This window comes from Physella acuta, unplaced genomic scaffold, assembly GCF_028476545.2.
Source record: "Physella acuta isolate Inbredline_101_S28 unplaced genomic scaffold, ASM2847654v3 ptg000235l, whole genome shotgun sequence".
Taxonomy (NCBI): Eukaryota; Metazoa; Mollusca; class Gastropoda; family Physidae; genus Physella; species Physella acuta.
In genome coordinates, this window is record NW_026731754.1 from 511876 (window position 1) to 531664 (window position 19789).

The 19789-nt window shown below is 41.5% G+C and overlaps 2 protein-coding genes across 1 annotated transcript; both read left to right on the forward strand.

Annotated features, from left to right (window-relative positions):
• Nucleotides 1–19789, forward strand: part of LOC131938139 (uncharacterized) — a 312258-nt gene that overhangs the window by 175177 nt on the left and 117292 nt on the right.
• Nucleotides 52–13778, forward strand: LOC131938131 (uncharacterized). Its single transcript, XM_059296034.1, has 2 exons — nucleotides 52–988; nucleotides 13657–13778. Exons 1-2 carry the CDS (start codon nucleotides 52–54, stop codon nucleotides 13776–13778), a joined length of 1059 nt encoding a protein of 352 aa, XP_059152017.1.

Sequence of the window (19789 nt, forward strand, 5' to 3'; positions counted from 1 at the left end):
TCGCATGGACCAGATCCATCTCAACTGGAAGTGTGTAAAGTAGTGCAGCAGATGAAACAACTGGCAGAAGAAACGGAAGCAACACCCCAGCAGATCATCACTCAGTCCATTACTACGATTACTGAAGATGCCAAGGCTAAGCTGCCCTCGATTCCACACATACGGCGTAACATCAGGCGTCAACGTCAAACGCTAAAACACCCACTGTCTGATCCAAGGAATGTTGATGATATAATCATTCCTGAACAATATACAATGACACAAGATGGCCAACAATTTCTTCTGTTCGATTCCGGTGCCAAATCAAAAGGTAGGATGTTTTTGTTTGGAACCAAGGACAACCTTAGGTTATTGGAGGTTAATCAGCACTGGTTTATGGATGGTACATTCAAAACAGCTCCTGCATTGTTTTCACAACTGTACACAGTCCATGCATTGGTCAATGGACGCACTGTTCCATGTGTTTATGCCTTGCTTCAAAACAAAACACAGGAAACATACACAGCACTCTTACAGCAGCTAACGGTCTTAAACACAAACCTGCAACCAATTTCTATTATGATTGACTTTGAAATGGCTGTGATAAAAAGTGTTGAAAGGGTATTTCCAGAGTGTGAGGTAAAAGGATGTTTCTTCCATCTTAGCCAAAATATATACAGAAAAATTCAGGACTCTGGCCTTCAACAACTCTACCAAGTTGATAGTGAATTTGCTCTCAAGCTCAGAATGCTACCTGCGTTGGCCTTTGTTCCCATCGAACACATGAGTTATGCCTTTGAAAAATTATTGGAAATTTTCCCCCAAGAAGCAATGCCGATTGCAGACTACTTTGAGGACTACTATATTGGCAGACCACAACGTCGAGGTCGAAGACAACCTATGTTTCCACTTGACATTTGGAACATGCACACACGTGCAGAAGACCATATGCCAAAAACAAACAACTCAGTTGAAGGCTGGCACAGAAGTTTTCAGTCGCATATGGGATGTTGCCACCCAAATATTTGGAAATTTATTGACTTTATTAAAAAGGAACAATCTCTCCAAGAGGTTTATTGTACACAGATTAATTCAGGTCACTGTTTACCAAAACAGAAAAAAAAAATATATTGATAGCAGCTCTCGAATTGTGTTGTTAAAAATTTTAATGAGTCCACCATTATTGAGTATTTGCGAGGCATCGCTCACAATCTGTCTTTTTAAAGTTATAATAAAAATAAAATTTTTTTCCTAATGTTTGTTTTGTATTTTTATATTAATTTTGTTTCTCGTAATCTTTGGTTTTTCCTTATATAAACCTCAATTGGGGGGTTTTTGTCCAGGGGGTTTATATCGCGGGGGGTTTTTGTCCAGGGGGTTTATATCGCGGGGGGTTTTTGTCCAGGGGGTTTATGTCGCAGGGGGTTTTTGTCCAGGGGGTTTATGTCGGGGGGTTTATGTCCAGGGGGTTTATGTCCAGGGGGTTTTTGACCGGGAGCCCACATCAGTTACACGGTAAACACTAAGTATTCAAGTAACTACAATATCTATAATAGCAAATGATGTAATGATAATTAATAATATAAAACGCAACATGCCCACTTTTTTTTCTATTTTAGACCAGAAATGTCATAAAATATAAAATATCACCCACCCCTTATTTGACAAAGCAAAAAAAAAATCTTATAAGGATACATAGATACATTGCCGTCACAGTAACTTTATGTAATAAAGTAAATCAATGCACATTGCAATTGCCTACACAGAGCCTCATTTTGTATGTTCACAATTAAACAACACAACTGAAGCCAGACGGGAATTAATCACATTTTGTCAGATGTTTTTCTTTCTAAAATGAGAGCTAGATGTCTATGGTTCAAAATAACAAAATCGACCATATACTTCTTTCACGTAACAGGGTTTTTTTTAACCAGCAGCCTTGCTTTTCCTTATGGCTGAATTGTGTTTCCATTAATAATACTAATAGTTTCGCTGTCTGTCTATCTATGTATCTATCTGACAAGAACGCTCTAGAGAAAACACAAGAAAATTAAAAACATGCATAGAAATTCGAAAAAACGAAGTATGACGTCGCCACATTTAGCATAGAGTAGAAAATAATATCAAGCCGGAGAGTGCACACAGTAATATGACGTCATTGATTCTCGAGTAAACATTGAATAAAAAGGAAATTGTACCTAATCTAAGTGGTTTGCGTGAAAAGTTTCTTTCATACAATTCTTCGGGTGGGGCGAAGCCCCACCCCCGCGTAAAAACGACTGTGTCCCCCCCCCCCCCTCCCCAACTCAAAAGAAATTTCTTCATCGATACTCTATAATAAAATTACAGTCTAATTAATGTGTCTAATCTAAAAAGTGGTTTTCTTGCAATTTCTTTAATGCAATTCTTCGGGTAGTGGCTAAGCGCGACACCAGTGTTTCTTTCAGACTTTTCCTCCCCGGAGAGGGGTGGGGGTACTTGAAATTTTCGGGGGCGGGGGTAGAATTTTCGGGGAGGGGGCGGACACTGGAAAAAGTATATAATTATATTTCGTTGAATGGGACGGTAGACATGTTTTTTTTTTGGAGGGGGGGTGGGGGGGTTTGGGGGGTTGTGTGTGTGTGTGGGGGGGGGGGGGGGGTGGGGTGGTTTTAGTTTAGAGAAAAGAGACAGCACTATCAGCCTAGCGCCCGATGTATCCTTCCTCAACGGGCCATTTTTCTCGTCATATAATGTTAGCTTAGTTTTGATCTTATACTTGATCTGTGTATACTTTGTATACTTGCTTAGACGTGTATTCGCAGTTGCCCCTGAATCAACACGTAACAGCACTTTATTTCGTTTAATGACCATCGTTACTTCAATCTTCTTTTACCTCTTCAATCTTCTTTTACCAATACACACTCTTCTTCCGATGGCAATAACCATCAATCTGTATCTTTCTCACTTACATGGTTTACTTGCTTCGTTCCAAACCTCAGGGCGATATTATTTAGTTTGCCACAATTCTTACACCTTTCGCCCCATGCCAGGCACAGTTCTTAATAAATTTGTGCTTTTCCTTATATATATAAAACTGGAAATCGAGTCATTTTTGTTTCCCTTAAATATATATATATATATATATATATATATATATATATATATATATATATATATATATATATATATATATATATATATATATATATTCCTCCGATTAAAATGTTCATCTGGTTCTGAGTTTCCTCAGCTAACTATATATATACGAGAAAAATGGCCCGTTGAGGAAGGATACAACGGGCGCTAGGCTGATAGTGCTGTCTCTACCCCCACCACCGAAAATTTCAAGTACCCCCACCCCTCTCCGGGGAGGAAAAAGTCTGAAAGAAACACTGGTGTCGCGCTTAGCCACTACCCGAAGAATTGCATTAAAGAAATTGCAAGAAAACCACTTTTTAGATTAGACACATTAATTAGGCGGTAGTTTTTTTTATAGAGTATCGACTACGACATTTCTTTTGAGTTGGGGCGGGGGGGGGGGGCTCAGACGTTCTTACGCGGGGGTGTGGCTTCGCCCCTACCCGAAGAATTGTATGAAAGAATTGTATGAAAGAAACTTTTCACGCAAACCACTTAGACTAGACAGAATTTCCTTTTTATTCAATGTTTACTCGAGAATCAATGACGTCATGTTTCTGTGTGCACTCTCCGGCTTGAGATTATTTTCTTTTCTATGCTAAATGTGACGACGTCATACTTCGTTTTTCGAATTACTATGCATGTTTTTAATTTCCTTGTGTTTTCTCTAGAGCGTCCTTGTCAGATAGACAGACAGAGCGTTCTTGTCAGATAGATAGACAGACAGCGAAACTATTAGTATACGAGAAAAATGGCCCGTTGAGGAAGGATACAACGGGCGCTAGGCTGATAGTGCTGTCTCTTTTCTCTAAACTAAAACCAAAAACCCCACACACACACCACCCCCCCCCCCCCCCCCCCCAAAAAAAAACATGTCTACCGTCCCATTCAACGAAATATAATTATATACTTTTTCCAGTGACCGCCCCCTCCCCGAAAATTCTACCCTCGCCACCGAAAATTTCAAGTACCCCCCACCCCTCTCCGGGGAGGAAAAAGTCTAAACTAAAACCACCCCACCCCCCCCCTCAACACACACCCCACCCCCCACCCCCCCACACCCCCCCCCCCCTAAAAAACATGTCTACCGTCCCATTCAACGAAATATAATTATATACTTTTTACAGTGTCCGCCCCCTCCCCGAAAATTCTACCCCCGCCCCCGAAAGTTTCAAGTACCCCCCCACCCCTCTTAAGGGAGGAAAAAGTCTGAAAGAAACACTGGTGTCGCGCTTAGCCACTACCCAAAGAATTGCATTAAAGAAATTGCAAGAAAACCACTTTTTAGATTAGACACATTAATTAGGCGGTAATTTTATTATAGAGTATCGATGAAAAAATTTCTTTTGAGTTGGGGAGGGGGGGGGGGGGGCTCAGACGTTCTTACGCGGGGGGTGGGGCTTCGCCCCTACCCGAAGAATTGTATGCAAGAAACTCTTCACGCAAACCATTTAGATTAGACAAAATTTCCTGTTTATTCAATGTTTACTCGAGAATCAATGACGTCATATTACTGTGTGCACTCTCCGGCTGAGATTATAAATGTGGCGACGTCATACTTCGTTTTTCGAATTACTATGCAGGTTTTTATTTTGCTTGTGTTTTCTCTACAGCGTTCTTGTCAGATAGAATTTTTGCTTATGTTTTCTCTAGAGCGTTCTTGTCAGACAGAGCGTTCTTGTCAGATAGATACACAGATACACAGACAGCGAAACTATTATTATACGAGAAAAATGGCCCGTTGAGGAAGGTTACAACGGGCGCTAGGCTGATAGTGCTGTCTCTTTTCTCTAAACTAAACCAACCCACCCCCCACACACCCCCCCCCACCCCCCCCCACACACACCACCCCCCACCCACACCCCCCCCCCCCCACAAACACCCCCCCACCCCCCACCCCCAAAAAAAACATGTCTACCGTCCCATTCAACGAATATAATTATATGCTTTTTCCAGTGTCCGCCCCCTCCCCGAAAATTCTACCCCCGCCCCCGAAAATTTCAAGTACCCCCACCACTCTCCGGGGAGGAAAAAGTCTAACTAAAACCACACCACCCCCCCCCACCCCACCCCCCCCCACACACCATACCCCCTCCCCCACCCCCCATCCCAAACACCCCCTACCCCCCAAAAAAAACATGTCTACCGTCCCATTCAACGAAATGTAATTATATACTTTTTCCAGTGTCCGCCCCTCCCGAAAATTCTACCCCCGCCACCGAAAATTTCAAGTACCCCCCCACCCCTCTCCGGGGAGGAAAAAGTCTAAACTAAAACCACCCCCGCCCCCCCCCCCCACACACACACACACCCACCCCCCACCCCCCACACACCACCACCCCCCACCCCCCCCCCCCCCACACACCACATACACACACCACCCCCCCCCCACTCCCACCCCTAAAAAAACATGTCTACCGTCCCATTCAACGAAATATAATTATATACTTTTTCCAGTGTCCGCCCCCTCCCCGAAAATTCTAACCCCGCCCCCGAAAATTTCAAGTACCCCCCACCCCTCTCCGGGGAGGAAAAAGTCTGAAAGAAACACTGGTGTCGCGCTTAGCCACTACCCGAAGAATTGCATTCAAGAAATTGCAAGAAAACCACTTTTTAGATTAGACACATTAATTAGGCGGTAATTTTATTATAGAGTATCGATGAAGAAATTTCTTTTGAGTTGGGGAGGGGGGGGGGGGGCTCAGACGTTCTTACGCGGGGGGTGGGGCTTCGCCCCTACCCGAAGAATTGTATGCAAGAAACTCTTCACGCAAACCATTTAGATTAGACAAAATTTCCTGTTTATTCAATGTTTACTCGAGAATCAATGACGTCATATTACTGTGTGCACTCTCCGGCTTGAGATTATAAATGTGGCGACGTCATACTTCGTTTTTCGAATTACTATGCAGGTTTTTATTTTGCTTGTGTTTTCTCTACAGCGTTCTTGTCAGATAGAATTTTTGCTTATGTTTTCTCTAGAGCGTTCTTGTCAGACAGAGCGTTCTTGTCAGATAGATACACAGATACACAGACAGCGAAACTATTATTATACGAGAAAAATGGCCCGTTGAGGAAGGTTACAACGGGCGCTAGGCTGATAGTGCTGTCTCTTTTCTCTAAACTAAAACCAACCCACCCCCCCACACACCCCCCCACCCCCCCCCCCCCCACACACACACACCACCCCCCCACCCACACCCCCCCCCCCCACAAACACCCCCCCACCCCCACCCCCCAAAAAAACATGTCTACCGTCCCATTCAACGAAATATAATTCTATACTTTTTCCAGTGTCCGCCCCCTCCCCGAAAATTCTACCCCCGCCCCCGAAAATTTCAAGTACCCCCCACCACTCTCCGGGGAGGAAAAAGTCTAAACTAAAACCACACCACCCCCCCCCACCCCACCCCCCCCCCCACACACCATACCCCCCTCCCCCACCCCCATCCCAAACACCCCCTACCCACCAAAAAAAACATGTCTACCGTCCCATTCAACGAAATGTAATTATATACTTTTTCCAGTGTCCGCCCCTCCCCGAAAATTCTACCCCCGCCACCGAAAATTTCAAGTACCCCCCCACCCCTCTCCGGGGAGGAAAAAGTCTAAACTAAAACCACCCCCGCCCCCCCCCCCCCACACACACCCCCCCCCCCCCACACCCCCCCCCCTAAAAAACATGTCTACCGTCCCATTCAACGAAATATAATTATATACTTTTTCCAGTGTCCGCCCCCTCCCCGAAAATTCTACCCCCGCCCCCGAAAGTTTCAAGTACCCCCCACCCCTCTTAAGGGAGGAAAAAGTCTGAAAGAAACACTGGTGTCGCGCTTAGCCACTACCCGAAGAATTGCATTAAAGAAATTGCAAGAAAACCACTTTTTAGATTAGACACATTAATTAGGCGGTAATTTTATTATAGAGTATCGATGAAAAAATTTCTTTTGAGTTGGGGAGGGGGGGGGGGGCTCAGACGTTCTTACGCGGGGGGTGGGGCTTCGCCCCTACCCGAAGAATTGTATGCAAGAAACTCTTCACGCAAACCATTTAGATTAGACAAAATTTCCTGTTTATTCAATGTTTACCTCGAGAATCAATGACGTCATATTACTGTGTGCACTCTCCGGCTTGAGATTATAAATGTGGCGACGTCATACTTCGTTTTTCGAATTACTATGCAGGTTTTTATTTTGCTTGTGTTTTCTCTACAGCCGTTCTTGTCAGATAGAATTTTTGCTTATGTTTTCTCTAGAGCGTTCTTGTCAGACAGAGCGTTCTTGTCAGATAGATACACAGATACACAGACAGCGAAACTATTATTATACGAGAAAAATGGCCCGTTGAGGAAGGTTACAACGGGCGCTAGGCTGATAGTGCTGTCTCTTTTCTCTAAACTAAAACCAACCCACCCCCCACACACCCCCCCATCCCCCCCCCACACACCACACCCCCCCACCCACACCCCCCCCCCCACAAACAACCCCCCCCCCCCACCCCCAAAAAAAAACATGTCTACCGTCCCATTCAACGAAATATAATTATATACTTTTTCCAGTGTCCGCCCCCTCCCCGAAAATTCTACCCCCGCCCCCGAAAGTTTCAAGTACCCCCACCCCTCTTAAGGGAGTCAAAAGTCTGAAAGAAACACTGGTGTCGCGCTTAGCCACTACCCGAAGAATTGCATTAAAGAAATTGCAAGAAAACCACTTTTTAGATTAGACACATTAATTAGGCGGTAATTTTATTATAGAGTATCGATGAAAAATTTCTTTTGAGTTGGGGAGGGGGGGGGGGGCTCAGACGTTCTTACGCGGGGGTGGGGCTTCGCCCCTACCCGAAGAATTGTATGCAAGAAACTCTTCACGCAAACCATTTAGATTAGACAAAATTTCCTGTTTATTCAATGTTTACTCGAGAATCAATGACGTCATATTACTGTGTGCACTCTCCGGCTTGAGATTATAAATGTGGCGACGTCATACTTCGTTTTTCGAATTACTATGCAGGTTTTTATTTTGCTTGTGTTTTCTCTACAGCGTTCTTGTCAGATAGAATTTTTGCTTATGTTTTCTCTAGAGCGTTCTTGTCAGACAGAGCGTTCTTGTCAGATAGATACACAGATACACAGACAGCGAAACTATTATTATACGAGAAAAATGGCCCGTTGAGGAAGGTTACAACGGGCGCTAGGCTGATAGTGCTGTCTCTTTTCTCTAAACTAAAACCAACCCACCCCCCACACACCCCCCCATCCCCCCCCCACACACACCACCCCCCCACCCACACCCCCCCCCCCCCACAAACACCCCCCACCCCCCACCCCCAAAAAAACATGTCTACCGTCCCATTCAACGAAATATAATTATATACTTTTTCCAGTGTCCGCCCCCTCCCCGAAAATTCTACCCCCGCCCCCGAAAATTTCAAGTACCCCCACCACTCTCCGGGGAGGAAAAAGTCTAAACTAAAACACCCCCCCCCCACCCCACCCCCCCCACACACCATACCCCCCTCCCCCACCCCCATCCCAAACACCCCCTACCCCCCAAAAAAAACATGTCTACCGTCCCATTCAACGAAATGTAATTATATACTTTTTCCAGTGTCCGCCCCTCCCCGAAAATTCTACCCCCGCCACCGAAAATTTCAAGTACCCCCCCACCCCTCTCCGGGGAGGAAAAAGTCTAAACTAAAACCACCCCCGCCCCCCCCCCACACACACACACCACCCCCCACCCCCCACACACCACCCCCCACCCCCCCACACACACCACATACACACACCACCCCCCCCCCCACTCCCACCCCTAAAAAAACATGTCTACCGTCCCATTCAACGAAATATAATTATATACTTTTTCCAGTGTCCGCCCCCTCCCCGAAAATTCTACCCCCGCCCCCGAAAATTTCAAGTACCCCCACCCCTCTCCGGGGAGGAAAAAGTCTGAAAGAAACACTGGTGTCGCGCTTAGCCACTACCCGAAGAATTGCATTAAAGAAATTGCAAGAAAACCACTTTTTAGATTAGACACATTAATTAGGCGGTAATTTTATTATAGAGTATCGATGAAGAAATTTCTTTTGAGTTGGGGAGGGGGGGGGGGGCTCAGACGTTCTTACGCGGGGGGTGGGGCTTCGCCCCTACCCGAAGAATTGTATGCAAGAAACTCTTCACGCAAACCATTTAGATTAGACAAAATTTCCTGTTTATTCAATGTTTACTCGAGAATCAATGACGTCATATTACTGTGTGCACTCTCCGGCTTGAGATTATAAATGTGGCGACGTCATACTTCGTTTTTCGAATTACTATGCAGGTTTTTATTTTGCTTGTGTTTTCTCTACAGCGTTCTTGTCAGATAGAATTTTTGCTTATGTTTTCTCTAGAGCGTTCTTGTCAGACAGAGCGTTCTTGTCAGATAGATACACAGATACACAGACAGCGAAACTATTATTATACGAGAAAAATGGCCCGTTGAGGAAGGTTACAACGGGCGCTAGGCTGATAGTGCTGTCTCTTTTCTCTAAACTAAAACCAACCCACCCCCCACACACCCCCCCACCCCCACCCCCCCCCCCACACACACACCACCCCCCCACCCACACCCCCCCCCACAAACACCCCCCCTACCCCCACCCCCCAAAAAAACATGTCTACCGTCCCATTCAACGAAATATAATTATATACTTTTTCCAGTGTCCGCCCCCTCCCCGAAAATTCTACCCCCGCCCCCGAAAATTTCAAGTACCCCACCACTCTCCGGGGAGGAAAAAGTCTAAACTAAAACCACACCACCCCCCACCCCACCCCCCCCCCCCCCACACACCATACCCCCTCCCCCACCCCCATCCCAAACACCCCCTACCCACCAAAAAAAACATGTCTACCGTCCCATTCAACGAAATGTAATTATATACTTTTTCCAGTGTCCGCCCCTCCCCGAAAATTCTACCCCCGCCACCGAAAATTTCAAGTACACCCCACCCCTCTCCGGGGAGGAAAAAGTCTAAACTAAAACCACCCCCGCCCCCCCCCCCCACACACACACCACCCCCCACCCCCCACACACCACCCCCCACCCCCCCCCCCACACACCACATACACACACCACCCCCCCCCACTCCCACCCCTAAAAAAACATGTCTACCGTCCCATTCAACGAAATATAATTATATACTTTTTCCAGTGTCCGCCCCCTCCCCGAAAATTCTACCCCCGCCCCCGAAAATTTCAAGTACCCCCCACCCCTCTCCGGGGAGGAAAAAGTCTGAAAGAAACACTGGTGTCGCGCTTAGCCACTACCCGAAGAATTGCATTCAAGAAATTGCAAGAAAACCACTTTTTAGATTAGACACATTAATTAGGCGGTAATTTTATTATAGAGTATCGATGAAGAAATGTCTTTACAGCTGGGGGGGGGGGGGGCTCAGACGTTCTTACGCGGGGGGTGGGGCTTCGCCCCTAACCGAAGAATTGTATACAAGAAACTCTTCACGCAAACCATTTAGATTAGACAAAATTTCCAATGTTTAATCGATAATCAATGACGTCATATTACTATGTGCACTAAATGTGGCGACGTCATACTTCGTTTTTCGAATTACTATGCATGTTTTTATTTTCCTTGTGTTTTCTCTAGAGCGTTCTTGTCAGAATTTTTGCTTATGTTTTCTCTAGAGCGTTCTTTTTTTGCTTATGTTTTCTCTAGAGCGTTCTTGTCAGATAGATAGATAGATAGATACACAGACAGCGAAACTATTAGTATTAATATTTATATACTAGAAAAATGGCCCGTTGAGGAAGGTTACAACGGGCGCTAGGCTGATAGTGCTGTCTCTTTTCTCTAAACTAAAACCAACCCACCCCCCACACACCCCCCCACCCCCACCCCCCCCCCCACACACACCACCCCCCCACCCACACCCCCCACCCCACCCCCCACAAACACCCCCCCCACCCCCACCCCCCAAAAAACATGTCTACCGTCCCATTCAACGAAATATAATTATATACTTTTTCCAGTGTCCGCCCCCTCCCCGAAAATTCTACCCCCGCCCCCGAAAATTTCAAGTACCCACACCCCTCTCCGGGGAGGAAAAAGTCTAAACTAAAACCACACCACCCCCCCCCCCCACCCCACCCCCCCCCACACCATACCCCCTCCCCCACCCCCATCCCCAACACCCCTCACCCCCCCTACCCCCCAAAAAAACATGTCTACCGTCCCATTCAACGAAATATAATTATATACTTTTTCCAGTGTCCGCCCCTCCCCGAAAATTCTACCCCCGCCACCGAAAATTTCAAGTACCCCCCCACCCCTCTCCGGGGAGGAAAAAGTCTAAACTAAAACCACCCCACCCCCCCACACACACCACCCCCACCCTCCCACACACACACACCACCCCCCCACCCCCCACAAACCACCCCCCCCCACACACACACCACCCCCCACCCCCACCCCCTAAAAAAACATGTCTACCGTCCCATTCAACGAAATATAATTATATACTTTTTCCAGTGTCCGCCCCTCCCCGAAAATTCTACCCCCGCCACCGAAAATTTCAAGTACCCCCCACCCCTCTCCGGGGAGGAAAAAGTCTAAACTAAAACCACCCCCGCCCCCCCCACACACACACACACCACCCCCCACCCCCCCACACACCACCCCCCACCCCCCCCCCACACACCAGATACACACACCACCCCCCCCCCCCACTCCCACCCCTAAAAAAACATGTCTACCGTCCCATTCAACGAAATATAATTATATACTTTTTCCAGTGTCCGCCCCCTCCCCGAAAATTTTACCCCCGCCCCCGAAAATTTCAAGTATCCCCACCCCTCTCCGGGGAGGAAAAAGTCTGAAAGAAACACTGGTGTCGCGCTTAGCCACTACCCGAAGAATTGCATTCAAGAAATTGCAAGAAAACCACTTTTTAGATTAGACACATTAATTAGGCGGTAATTTTATTATAGAGTATCGATGAAGAAATGTCTTTACAGATGGGGGGGCTCAGACGTTCTTACGCGGGGGGTGGGGCTTCGCCCCTAACCGAAGAATTGTATGCAAGAAACTCTTCACGCAAACCATTTAGATTAGACAAAATTTCCAATGTTTACTCGATAGTCAATGACGTCATATTACTGTGTGCACTAAATGTGGCGACGTCATACTTCGTTTTTCGAATTACTATGCATGTTTTTATTTTCCTTGTGTTTTCTCTAGAGCGTTCTTGTCAGAATTTTTGCATATGTTTTCTCTAGAGCGTTCTTTTTTTTGCTTATGTTTTCTCTAGAGCGTTCTTGTCAGACAGAGCGTTCTTGTCAGACAGATAGATACACAGACAGCGAAACTATTAGTATTAATATATATATATATATATATATATATATATATATATATATATATATATATATATATATATATATATATATATATATATATATATATATATATATATATATTATATATATATATATATATATATATATATATATATATATATATATATATATATATATATATATAGTTAGCTGAAGAAACTCATGGAGACCATAGAAAACACCCCGCTGCTTAGCCACCACCCTCATCCCCCACCTGTCAGGTGAGCTATGGTTCAACCCCAATGTTTACAATCGTAGAGGCTTTGTCCAACTAAGAACAAACTACAAGGCAGCAGTTGTTTTAAAGTAGAAAATAAAACACCTAAACAGCGGCGAACGCTTACGGCGCGGGTCAGCTCGTCTTAAATAATTCTATGAAGGATATCCAAGTTAATGGTGCTTGAGACAGCAACACTTTTCTAGTTTCACCATCCTTAATCCCCAACATTATTCTGTCTCGCAACAGTAATTATGCTATCTGCTCCCAGAAATTACATGCCTTTACCATTTCTTTTTCAGTCCTCAGATACTCCCTTATTGTTTCATTTTACTCCTGATTTTTTTTAATGAATTTAAACCTTTAAAATGGTTTGTGTATTATAACCACAGAATGTTCGCCAAAACTTGTGTTCTGTTGTGAGTCTTTCTTTCAGCCACTTGACCTAATTATTTTCTTTTCTTACAGTACAATAGTAATCCTACCTACCAGTTAAGCAGTTATCAAGCCTTCACGGCTATCACTCAGTAGCTAGTAATGTATTAAAATCGCTGTCAGTCACCATATTACAGTACTTAAATAGACATAGTTCTCTTATTAAACATTGGTACTCAACTATTATTGAAAGTTTAGATGAAACGTCTTGTCTCCGGCTCTTTACCTACAGTAATATAATTCGAGCTTAAATCAAGCTTAAATCAAGCGAAAATGTACATTTCATATCTAAAAAAAAGTAGAATCAGATACCTCGTGCTAATATTTTATTTTAACAACACAGCACATAAATATTAGGTTTAACGTCTAACCAAAATACTTTATAACTTTCGCACGATGGTCGCTTTTGTTTTTAGACACCTATATTGAAAAAAAATAGGGTCTTCTTTCTTGTTATACCTTAGTAATTCGCGTTATATTAACTGATATTTGATATTATTTGATCTTTTTATAGTTAACATTTTCAATCGAGGCTTAGAAAATACAAAGCAAAACTCTAAAGGCTTACAGTGTGTGTATCAGTGTGGTCTTCAATTTCACAAGAAGAAACAACTGCCTGTGATTGGGCTTGTGTAAAGCTTTGTCTGCAGTCGTCTACAAAATTTAAATAGCATACATTTTAAATTAGTAGTTCTAGTAATTAGAACAATAGAGCTATACTGTTTAACACAAATTTAAAAAAAACAAAGAGTGTATATCTAAACTTTTGAATAATGGAGGTATTATACAAAGTGCATAGTTATATAATGAAAACATCAATTATTTCTGTGTGTGATATGCAGAGCTTTATTTTAAATCTAAACAATACACTACCTGTAACACTTCTTTCCAGAGTTGCATCTGTTGGAAAGATCGACGTTATGTGTGGATCATATATTTTTAGAGCGTTAAAGAAAGTCTTTGCTTTTTGGGCGGATTTAGATTCGATGATTTTTCCAAGCAAAGCTGCGTTTCTTGATTTTTTGTTTTTATAGGCTGATATTTCCTCTTTGTCGTCATATTCTATGGCTTGCTCTTGAAACATGTAGTCAAGTATGCCACTATCGACATTGATTTGTTCTTGTAAAGTAACATAATTTCGTCTAAGTATATTTAAAAAATCCATTAACCTGTGAATACATAAAAACTGTTAAATTACAAACGTGCACATGCATACACACACATATATATCTTTTTTAATGTACCAACATGGGAACAGAAAACGTAAAACAAACACAATATCATCACAAACGCATTACAGTAACGCCAACAGAAACGCAAACATAAATACAGATAAAAATAAAAACGCAAACACAAATGCAAACTCTAACTCAAACATGAACACAAACGCAAACAAAAATACAAACACAATGCTGACGCAAAAACGCAAAATTAAACGCAAACAAAAACGCAAATACAAATGCAACACGCAAACAAAAACGTAAAAGCTAACACAAAATTAATACAAAAAGAAAAGACCATTGCAAACGCAAGCATCGCAAACTCAAAAAAACTACTAAAATTCTAACTCAAAATGAAACACAAACGCAAACATTTATCAAATTACTCTGTCCCGGACGTCCGCGCCCATAGAAAGCCTGTCTCATATTCTCTAATTTTACCATCCTTTTAAATAACACAAAAATGAGATTTTAAGAGATTATAGAAAAATAATAAACAGGGAGTGATCTCCCCTAAACTCTCTCGAATATTCTTATATAAAACAACAGGGGATGGGAACTCGGACTATAGACATGATCTTTAATCCATTTTAAATACTTAAAGTTATAAAAATAGAATAAAATCTCGTAGACAAAAGATTGCACACCAAGTGAACGCCAAGTAAAATGTGCGGAATATTATTAGTACTTTATAAATTTACATGCGTTTTTTGAGAAATCGGAAATAGCGCAAATTACTACTTTCGGTAAACAGAAATCACTCAAAATTTGAGAGCAGGTAGATAAGTAGATCTTTCACTCACGTGTGAAATTTCATTTATCTATCTGAAATAGTACTTAAGTTATAGGCTTTTGAAAAATTCAAAGTAGAAAAGTTCCACAGCCGGTTATCGGAAATCGCTCAAACGTTGATACGGATCTGCGATTTTGATATAATATCAATGTCATCAACCCAGCCGTAACGGCACTCACGTTATCGTGTTTACAGACACACACACACACATAGACACACATACATACGGACACGGTTGCAAAACTATGTTTTTTCGACTCAGGGGGGGGGGGGGGGTGTACAACATCGAGATCTGTGAAAATCTCGATTTTTTTTGCACCATTACAAGACTTTCTCTATACTTCGTATATTCGAGAAATTAAAAAAAATCAAATATAAAACTCTGTGTCGACTAATTAGAAAGGGTGTAGAACATACAGCCGTTAAAGAAAACATGCAAAATTCAGCTAAATGTATAACTGAATATAGATACAAATCGTTAGTATCTGAGCACAATTTAAAGCAATCATCGTGGGGGTGACGAGAGAGTTACATAAACTCAACGTTGCAATATATATGCCTGAGGAAAACGGCTTGGTTGAGAATCGTAATAAACTATATTTTAACCCATGTTTTGGGTGGGGGGGGGTGTAAACAAATTAAAAACATTCAGCAGAAAAAAAAATTATACACATACTCACAAGGGTATATGGAATATATGTAAATTTCTTAAGGGGGGGGGACCATCAGGTGCTGCGGAGCAGCGTGACACCCGATCTCGCTCCGCCACTGAGGTTGTGTTACTATCATACAATTTTGATACAAGAATGCCAAGAACAAGGAAGAGTGGCAGTGGAGATGGAGGCAATATTGCTCTAGTGTCCACCCCCGCCCCCGAAAATTTCAAGTACCCCCACCCGTCTCCGGGGAGGAAAAAGTCTGAAAGAAACACTGGTGTCGCGCTTAGCCACTACCCGAAGAATTGCATTCAAGAAATTGCAAGAAAACCACTTTTTAGATTAGACACATTAATTAGGCGGTAATTTTATTATAGAGTATCGATGAAGAAATGTCTTTACAGATGGGGGGGCTCAGACGTTCTTACGCGGGGGGTGGGGCTTCGCCCCTAACCGAAGAATTGTATGCAAGAAACTCTTCACGCAAACCATTTAGATTAGACAAAATTTTCAATGTTTAATCGATAATCAATGACGTCATATTACTGTGTGCACTAAATGAGGCAATATTGCTTTGTGAGCCATAAAATGAACGAAAAAACAAACCCAATTTTTTACAGAAAAAGGACAGGACAGGATAGCAAATTTCAGAACGTGAAAATAGGAGCAGATTTGAATTTCTACATACCTTAGCATATAATTTATCAAAATAGATCTTTTTTTTCTATGTTGTATTTTAACTGTATCATTATGTAAATGGTTTTAAATTAAAACTAAACATGTCTATAATTGTCGTTTGTTGTTTTCGGCCTATAGCTGTCGACCTTATTTCCTATCGGCCTATTGTCTTGTCGGCCTTTTAGCTGTAGGCCGTATTTATGTCGGCCTTTCGTCTTGTCGGCCTTATGTCCGTGTCGGTCTTTTGTCCGTATCGGCCTTTTTTCCGTGTTGGCCTTTTTGTCTATGTCGGCGCTTTGTCCGGATCCCAATTAGAGAATAATATGAATAATCTTAACATTCATCTATTTTAATTATAGGGTGTTGAAGTGGACTCCAATTGGAGTCCTGCCGGTTGGCGTTTTTTTAAACCAAATCTGAATATTTTTATTAAATCTTTTTTTTTTTAAGTTAGGAAAGCTACTTTCGCTTTTGGCTTCAAAACAAACTCAAGTTTTATAATCAGAATTTCACGAATTTAGATCTAGAAATCGAGGTAGAATCTAATATAGATTCTAAATCTAGATCTAGATAAAGAATTGACTTTTCAGATTTTAATCTAGATCTAGAATTTTATTTAGAATACAACCGACTCGTTAGATTTAGTTTTAGTTTTAGACTCTAAAAACTTTTAGAGTAAAATTTAGACTTTAGAGGTAGGGACCGTAGTCTAAACTCAAAGGAAAGATTTAACTTAAGAAGACGTCGTAAAGTCAAGTGACCAAGTCTAAAGAACTTTAGTACCTAATTAGATTCTTCTTAAGTGTACTAACTGAGTACTAAGTACTAATTAATTATTAATAATAGGCCTACGTCATACATACACTGAGACACTCATGCACTAAAATGGCTAAGTCTAACTAAACAATAAAACTAAGTTATAAACAGTAGATAAGAACTAGATTTAGATCTAGATATTCTAGATCTAGTAACAAATCGTCAAATAGTATTATTTACCATATCTAGGGCCTAGGGGCCTAAGTACTAAGTATTTTATTTAGATTTTAGATCTAGATCTCTGATCTATGCCTTATTTTAGTTAGACCTAGAATCTAGATCTATAGTATAGTATATGGCAGGAAACAGACCCAACCCTCAAGCATCTACTTTTAGGGTCAATTTTCGCCAATTTTCAAAGTAACAAATATTGACATATTATATATCAATTTTGTTGCTTTAACAATCGAGGAATTCAAAAATATAAAAATTAATAGCACTAGACATTTACATCACGTTCAAAATTTAGATTAACCACACTCACTCAAATGACATTTTTTTTTACATCTAAATGTAGTAAGGTCTAAAATCCACGAAATTCACAAAATTAACAATATAATTACACAGAAATGTCACTTAGGCATACATTTATTTGTAATTATGTCAAACTTTACAAAATATACCAGTTTATAGCTTATTTCTATAATTATTCTTGAAAAAAAAAACGACCGCTATCCCCTTTAAAAAATGTTCAAAATTCTGTCTTTTAAAAACATTCTGGGGAAGAAAAAAATAACAGAGTTAAATATAGAAGGTCTATATAAAAAATATTATTAGTAAAATATGTCTATATGCCAATTTTTATTATAGTTGCAGCATTTACACGGCTAATTATAATTGTTTAGTACTTTATAAATTAATTTAAAGTTACGACTTTCTGTGGCCTCATTCAAATAGTGTGGTGTCAGTGGACAGGGTGTTATGCTATGGCCTGATACGATTTCATTAGAATTGGTAATGAACAGAATGTATCATTAGAACTGGCCTATAAAAACAATTTTGATGATAGATGCAGTAGTTTTAATGCTACTTATAATAGATCAAAATGACAAACATAATTAAAACCTAAGAATCTGAAGCGGTGACCTCATTTTACTGACACGTTTGTCAAATAGTTAGTAAAATCGATCTAGATTTCTAGATCTAGAATCTAAGTAATTTTGAAAATACGCTAGATCTAGAAGCAAAATCACTTTTAAAAACTAAAGTTAGTGATTAGATCTGTAATGAAATTGAAATCCACAGCTAATATGTAAGTATCTTTTGATTTTTTAAAAAAAATACGCGTAGTTCTAAGAAAAAAAAAATTCTACGGTGTACTCGATCCCTATCCCAAAACGTGCCAGCCATATCGCATGCGTAATCAGCTACTCAGCTGCTTATCAAATCTTCGAATTTTAAATTTATATAATAAAAGTAGGTCACCCTAAAAAAATAGTACAATGGCTCCCGTTTTCACGACAGCCGTCACTCGATTCATAATTTACAGAGTTATAAAGTTCTACTTTCTTTTGGCTATAGATTTGAAGAAATTTAAATTTGTTATTTCTCATGTGTTCCAACAATTGTACCTAATTTTAATAAACATTACATTAGTGAGGACTCGATTCTTTTTAGAATTAGCCCTCGACACTAAACAGACTATTGCGAAGAAACAGACTCGCGCGAATGTCGTGCGTATGCTGGTTCAGTGGGCGAAGGTTAGAACCCAATTTGAGACGGAACATTTTTACTTTGAAATAATTACATTATCAATCAATTTCGATTTAAAACAAATGGCTTAAAGTCAAAAGTAAACTAAAATTTAAAAACTTTGTTATTAGCAGTGTACTCAAGATTCTCGTGTTTTAAAGATAAGTCTAGTTTTACTACGCGTGCGTGCCTGGTGCGAATACCGATTTTCCGCGACAGAAAATCATTAAAAATTTTTTAGAAAGTATCTATGGCAAAATCATACGTATATTTTACAGAATTAAATAGATTTAACTAAACTGTTATTTAAATACATGCCTAGGAGTAAAAATATACAATTTTATATCCGTAAAAAATTAACTGAAATCCCAGCTTTCAGCGACGCCGATGTGTCGTAATCAGTGGCGTAGCGAGGGGGGGGGGGCGGGGGGTGCGGACCGCACCGGGTGACACCTTTTAGGGGGGTGACACCAAGGCAAAAAAGAGCAAAATATATAGAGAAAAACTTGAGGGGGGGGGGGTGTAAATCGAAAGTTCGAGGGGGGGGGGTGCAATCGAAAGTTCGAGGGGGGGGGGGGTGCAAATCGAAAATTTGAAAGTGTGTCCCCGGGAAGGGTCGCTACGCCTCTGAGGGGGTGACACCATTAAGTGCCGCACCGGGTGACACCCGACCTCGCTACGCCACTGGTCGTATTTATAGGCATTCATTTTGTTCAAATTAAAGTAAAAGACGCAATCAAATTTATTTATTTTTTTACTTTCATAATTTAGAGCAATCATTTCTAATGAAAA